This window comes from Lipotes vexillifer, unplaced genomic scaffold, assembly GCF_000442215.2.
Source record: "Lipotes vexillifer unplaced genomic scaffold, Lipotes_vexillifer_v1.1 scaffold150, whole genome shotgun sequence".
Classification (NCBI taxonomy): Eukaryota; Metazoa; Chordata; class Mammalia; order Artiodactyla; family Lipotidae; genus Lipotes; species Lipotes vexillifer.
In genome coordinates, this window is record NW_006792921.1 from 2831950 (window position 1) to 2838869 (window position 6920).

The following is a 6920-nucleotide window of genomic DNA, read 5'->3' on the forward strand; positions in this document are numbered from 1 at the left end:
AAAGCCCAGCTCGGAGTCCGCGCCCACGGACCCCGGACCCCGGCCCATTGTTAGCCGGCTTTTCCACGACAACTATGCATCTGGCTCCGGCGGGAAGCGGAAAACGGGAGGCGGCTCTCCAGGCTTCCCGACCCTCCTGCGCCATCAACTTCTCAGGAGTGGCTCGAGAAAGATAGATGCATGTGCCAAGCGAGACAACAACCCCAGATCCATGTGTCCAAATCCCTGTAGCCAGGGCGGCGGCCAGCCAAAGAAATGCCGCCCCGAGCAGGCGCGTGCGGCTTCTGGCATTCTGGGTTTCATACCCGTAGGGCTCGGGTGCGGTAAGTATTTCTGATTTCCAGGAAGTCTGTTGGAAGTTAGCAGCACGGAAGGAGAAGGCGCTTGCTTGTTCTCTCTTGTTTTCTTTTTCTTTTCCTCTCCTTCTTCTCATCCTTGTCGCTCTGGTGGGGGCTTCTTGGTTCAGATGCAGTGAGTGCTCCCTGGCAGCCCGAACTGTCTCCTGCACTGTCCCGCTTCTTGGCCACCAGGGATGTTTGCATTCGGGTTCTGTTGTGAGAAACAGCACCGCGGGTGACAGAGGGCGACCCAAGGAGGAATTATAAAGGTTCTGTTTCTCTCTTCACTTTCTTTTTTCCAACTTGGAGACTTGAGACTGAGCGAATCTTGGACTGTGCTGGAGGGTTCAAAAGGTAACACCTTTAGATACCAAACAATAACTTTGAAAAACTCCACCAAGCCAGAGAAAGGGAAGGAGGCTGAGAGAGAAATCTGAAGGTATCTCTTTTCCCCCAAACCCTGAGGATGATGATTCGCTTTTGCTTCCTTTGAAATGGACCAAGTGATCAGACTCCCCCTGGCCGGCAGGCATCGGTGGCAGGAAAATAAATCATTCTGATGGCCAGGGAGAGAAAGATTGTCGGAGGAGAAAAATCTACGTAGAAAACAAGAAAGGCTGACCAAGCCACAAGGATAGGACTCCATCTCTGAGGCTGGCCTCAGAGGGGGCTTGGGTTGGAAATTAGATATAAAGTGGACTTCGTCATTGACTAGCCCAGAGCATTGCCTTACAGATAGAGATGCTATTTTGGAAAATGTGGGGTTTTTTTCAGTTTTCTTGCTTTTATTCCAAACAAAGCTCTGAAGGAAGTCTGAGTGCGATCAATCTTGCTCACCAAAAGCCTTGACAGCTTCTGGCCCTTAAGAACACATTTCAGCTTCGAGCTCTTTCCAAGATCAAATGTGGCCGAGCAAAGAGGAGAGCAGGAAACGCAAGTAAACAAGGAAAACTAGTCTTTTTAAAGATTTTTTTTTTTTTTTTTGGCAGCAGAAAGAGTTATAAGGCTGCTTTTAGGAAAGGTGCTTGGACTCTGGGATGGTGGCTTTTGGCATTTGCTTTTACCAGAAAATATTGAGGGGTTAAGGGGAGGGGGAGCGTGGAGAGGAAGCAACGCTGCCCCCGTATCGTTGAGGCTTTGTCAGGGGCTGCGTGGGTGAGAGCTTTCTGCTGGCCTCAGCGGCCTTAATTCAAATACCATCTGGAAGAAAACCCTTTTTTTGGACCACTCAACACTGAAATCTTCCCCAAACCTATTACTTTAACTCAGGAGATATTTTAATAAGGATTTCTTTTTAATATCCAGCAAACTGGGGTTGAGATTGATATTTTTTCTTTGATAGTCAAAATGAATGTCTTGACTGGCAAGATATGGGAAATCATATTGGAGTCTCCTTTCTAAAATCTCTGCCCTGAGGGGAGAAGGACTCCTCCAAACCAGTTCTCCCTCAGCTAAAGAGTAGATTTTTAGAGATTTTAGAAACGGATTCAAACAGTGGGATCTCCGAAAGACTTTCCTCTCTGGATGGGTAGCTTTCTCTCTCTCTCTCTCCCCGCCCCCCTCCACCACTGTTTCGTATTCTCCCAGGTAATTTTACACACTTCTCTAAAATTATTACTTAAAAGAAGACCCCGTTGTCTCAGCCTACTGTGTTCAGGTCTGAACAACCAAAAGGGTGGAAGCTCCAGTCCTCACAAAGACTGGTTTTCCAGCCTCTACATTTCTGAGGTGCGCCATATGTCAGCAGGGAGGTTGGGGGTGGGGGATGGTAGGGAGCAAATCTACTTCTTCCAAGGCCCAAACTCTTTAAAAAGAAAAAAAAAAATACATAGCGGGAGCCCCAGGACAGATTTGGGGGAAGCGCCTCTAGCAGTGAGAGAAACACCCAGATCTCTACAGCTGCCTGGCTTTGCATCTGCCCAGCCTTTTTCTTTTCTTTTTTTTTCTTAAACTTCAGGAGTTTCTCTAAAAGCAGCTCCTTCACGCCCAGTAGATACCCCCAAAATGGCTCCACTGCCTGTTTTTAAAGCTCATCTTCAGGAGCTTCTGAGGGGAAAGATAGAGGCCATGATGATGTATATTTTGGATTGCAAACAAAATGGCGACATTTCCCATCTCTGCCTCTAAAAGATACAATCCAGGGAGATGGGGGATTTATTTCTCACATCAGATGCTCCTGATCCCCAGACACAGGTGGTTCCTCACTTCCAGCTTTGACAGGGGGGCTGCTGATGGGGATGTATTTCTGAGGTTTGCACTTTCAGATTTCGGTTCCTTCTCCGAGCAATTCTTTAATCTGAAGATGAAAATATTCCCCTTTCCTGTGCCTGCCTTTGCCTCTGCCTCTGCCAGCCAGTCAGTCGGCAGCTCTATCTTAAATCCAGCAGTAGGAATGTAATGTTTAGCTCCTGTAGCATCAAATAAAAGAAGTACTTATAAAACTGCATTTTTATTAGAAAGATACCAATCTCCTTTCTCTCTCCCCCTCCCCCTGGGGCCATAAGAGGAAAGCAGGGAGGGAAGAAGGAGAGGAAATAAATCCAGAGTGTGCCAAATCCTATTTTCCGGGAAGAAGCCAATGCTGGGACTCAAGCAGCCCATGGAAGGACTCGGGTAGGCTCCTTGGAGTTCAGCTCTTCTTTTGCTGGAGACCTGGGTGAGCCTCGGTCTCTTCCGAGCCGCCCCGCTCCCAGTGGCGATTTTAGGAGTGATTCTTTCCTCCGGGCGCGATAAGGGACAGCGAAGCATCGGCGGAGAGGCCAGTTGCTCCTAGAAAGTGCTCGGCATCCTCCGCGCGGCCGGCGATTCCCCGGGTTGAGACGTTGGCTGGTCTGCTTTGACCGGAGGAAGATGGTGGAGCAGAAGACAGCCCTACCTTATCACCCGGCGGGGCTGCCCGGGCACCTGTGCGCCCCGCGCCGCGCCTCAGCCGGGCTGCCTTTGTTCCTCCCGCACTCAGCACTCCGCAGCCCCTGCGCCCGCGGCCGGCCTCGGTGGCAGCTGGGAACCGGGCAGCCCAGCGGGCAGGCAGCTCAGCGTTCCCAGAACTGCCGCCGCGAGAAGCTCCGGCTGCCTTCCCGAGGATTCGCCGCGCTCCCGGGCGAGCCGCCTGGCCAGGACTCAGGCCGGAGCTGGAGGGCTGCCGCGGCCTGCTCCGCCAGTTCGCCTCTGCCTGGACTCCACGCAGACCCTTATCTTCGGCCAAAGAATCCCTTCTGAACACGGATATTATTCAGAATAGAAACTTTATTTTATTTTTTTGTTTTGTTTCTCAGAATGTGAGCAGCAAGGAATGTAGAACTCTCAAAACAAACCTAGCGTTTTTCGCGTTTACAGATTTTTTTTTTTTCAGTTTCGCTTGATGTTACAAACCTAAATCACTGTTTTCAGAAGCTGGATCCTCTCTGGTATTATTGCATCGTTACTGTTTTTATAAAGGAATTCTATTTCCCTTTCGAATAAAATTTTTTTCTATGTACGCCAATACACCATTGAACAAAAGGCCCAAGAAACCTTCTGAACAATCAGGGTACAGAATTTCTTTAATATAAATATGAACGGATGGGGATAAATAATATTTAAAACTTATTCAATGCTTGCAAAAAAAATATAAATAAATCTGACTGTTCACCAGCATACACACACGGAAAGACGTACACTTAGTCATCCTTGCACAGGGAGCCCCTGTTTCAAAGCGCCTTTGATTTTTTTCTCGCTCTTTACAAGAAGTGCAATTAAAAAAAAATACTAAAACCTAAAAAAAAAAAAAGTAATCGCTTCCCCTCGGGAGCCATAATGTACGAACAAATTCACATCAAAGAACTTGGCTAGAAAATTTGTTCATATACCCTGTTTCTGATCAAAGAGTAGAGAAGGTAAAGGTGCAGGGCCAGCGGCCGAGCGAGGGGCGGGAGGAGATAAATATCGCTACTGATACTGACAGCCATTCCAGCAACCAAGATTGCTACGTCACATAAACTATAAAAACGTGTTACCAAAGAAAACAAAACGGGGGGGGGAGAATGGGGGGGCGGAGGAGAGAGAAAAGGGAGGAGCGGGAAGAACCTTAAACAAACAAAAAAAGCAAACGAAGAAGAAAGGTAGGTAGCGGGGGTGGGGTGGGGACTCTCCTGGCGCGCAGCCCCGAGCCCACCATCACAGATGGGTGAGCTTGGGGGCTTCCTGAATTCTTCCCTGAGAAGGATGGTGGGCGGTAAGGTCCGTGTAGGTGGGGTGCGGCTCCCCTGGCCCGGGCCCATGATGGTGGCCACTGCCCAGCGGCCCAGCGCCCCCGTAGTCCATGGCAGCCGAGGCGGCGTGGGGGAGGTGAGTTAGGCCAAAGAGGGGGGGACCAGAGTTGCTCATGGGCTCCACATAGCTGCCCCCAACGAAGACGGGGCTTCCCTGTAATTGTGGAGTCCCATAGCTGCCGTTGCCCTGCAGGCCATGCGCGTGCGGATCATAGTTGGGTGTGCCCCCCGCGCCCGCCCCCGTCGCGGTGTAGCGCTTCTGCGGGGGCGGCGGGGGCGCGCAGCTGGGCAGAGGTGCGGGATAGGAGGCGGGGGGCAGCCCGTAGGCGCCCTGGGGGGGCTTGGAGAAAGGCGGGGGCGACTGGGGCTCGTACGGGACGCTGTTAACCAGCGAATGCATAGAGTTAAGATAACCGCCAGCGCCGGGCGGCACAGGACTGCGACTTGGGGACTGGCCCCCTGATGATGTCAGCATGCCCTTGCCCTTCTGATCCTTCTTGTACTTCATGCGGCGATTCTGGAACCAGATCTTGATCTGGCGCTCGGTGAGGTTTAGCAGGTTGGCCATCTCCACACGGCGCGGCCGGCACAGGTAGCGGTTGAAGTGAAATTCCTTCTCCAGCTCCACCAGCTGAGCGCTCGTGTAGGCCGTGCGCGCCCTCTTGGACGACGCCTGCCCAGGTGGGCTCTTGTCACCTGCGCAGCTCTCCCCTGCGAGACCAGAGGAGAGAGGAAGAGTGGCATCAGGGGCTGCCCGCAGCCCCACCCAGCCCCTGACCCAGCCAGGCCCCTCCTTCCTCCAGGCCCCAAAGATCCCTCCGTTTGTCAGGGCCCAGAACGGGGAAGAAGGAACTACGTATTGTCCTCTGTCCTGGTGGCGAAACAGCGCCTGTAGCCCGTCATTGAGTAAAGCTGCAAATCATAGGCCTCTCCAAGCGGGGGTGTGTGGAAGGAACAGAAAAGCAGAACCCCCTGTTTGCCTTCCTGGTCTGTATTTCCCTTCTGGAGCTATTCACTTTCTGACTCATTTACTGATCCTTCAGCCCTATCAGACTACAAACTCTGTGTGGTCAGGTGTCACCATGTTCATTCCCTTCACAGTAACTGGAATGTGGGGCATCTAATATACACTCAATAAACCTTTCCCTCCATCACTATCTGACTGAAGGATTGGACAGTTGCCTCAACTGGCCACTTATTTGATCTGTCCAGTATAAACGAGGGGAGTGGAAGCTCCAATCTGGAAGGCCTTCTCTGCCAGAAAGAAGAGATCCCATTGAAAAGAGATTCCATTTCTGGTGGAGAGGCTCAGCTCTCTGATGCTGGATGCTATTAATTAGGGTTCTCCATGTCATCAAGCAGCCTGCCCCAGCTTTGGCCACTAATCTTGACCATCCTTTCCTCCCTGGCCCCCCAAATCCTGGCTCTGGATGGTCCCAGATGCTCAGGTTCTTAACAGAGCACTAGCAACTGGAGAAGGCAGCGGCAAAGGAAACGAAGAGGCTGGGAAGCCCAAGACCCAGCGCCTGTCCTCTATTGGAATCTGGTTCCAGGAGGCCCATGTGGTTCCCATTAGCATCCCCTCCCCCAGGAAATCCCTGGCTGCCTTCATTGTACTAAGTCTGAGTAGGGCCTTCCCAGAGATAAGGCAGCCACTCCATCTACTGGAGCAAAAATTAAAAATAGGCTCTGATTATAGGCAGAGCATTGATTCTGACTTGGAGGCCTGCTTTTATTCTGCCACATTTCATTGTGGGGTGGGTGGCACTGTTTCATTAGAAATGAGGAGCTGTGCCAGAAAGAGACAGTGCTGCTCAGGTTTGCTCTGCCCAAAGGCCCTAACGCCACAGGGAGGGACTCCAAAGTCACTAGGCCCCACTTGCTCATAAGAGAGGTCCGGAAAGACTCCCATCAGGTCTGTCTCTGGGCTTTCCTGCGCAGAGTCCAATCACTTCCCTAGTTGCAAAACCTCTGGAAACCTTTGAGGGTTGGGGGGAGGAGGAGTGGTGAATTCTGGAAATAATCCAGCGCTCCTAAACCTTGCTGGCTGTGGCTGGAAGTGGCCTAGGGGGCTGGGAGCCAGGTCAGTGGACCCCCTTCCGGAAGGCGGCCCTTTACCTGAGCTGGAGCCGCTGGTTTTCTGCTTTGTGTTTTGCCGAGACTCTTTCATCCAGGGGAAGATTTGTTTGGCCACGGTGGGCGAGTTGAGTAGGGGGCTCTTGGCTGCGCTGGCGGGGGTGGGGTTGCTGCTGCCATTCTGAGGGGGTGAGACCGACGAGGGGGGCGGGGGCGCGGTAGGGGCAGGCGCAGGGGGCTGCGGCGGGGGGTGCGG

General features: G+C 52.1%; 1 protein-coding gene across 1 annotated transcript in view; it reads right to left on the reverse strand.

Annotated features, from left to right (window-relative positions):
- Positions 1-4493: 4493 nt before the first annotated feature.
- Positions 4494-6920, reverse strand: part of HOXA3 (homeobox A3) — a 2751-nt gene continuing 324 nt past the window's right edge. Inside the window, exons 2-3 of the mRNA XM_007466122.1 lie at positions 6707-6914; positions 4494-5299 (exon numbers count right to left, since the gene is read on the reverse strand). Of these exons, the coding sequence (XP_007466184.1) occupies positions 4494-5299; positions 6707-6914 (1014 nt within the window). The remainder of the gene's footprint in view (positions 5300-6706; positions 6915-6920) is intronic.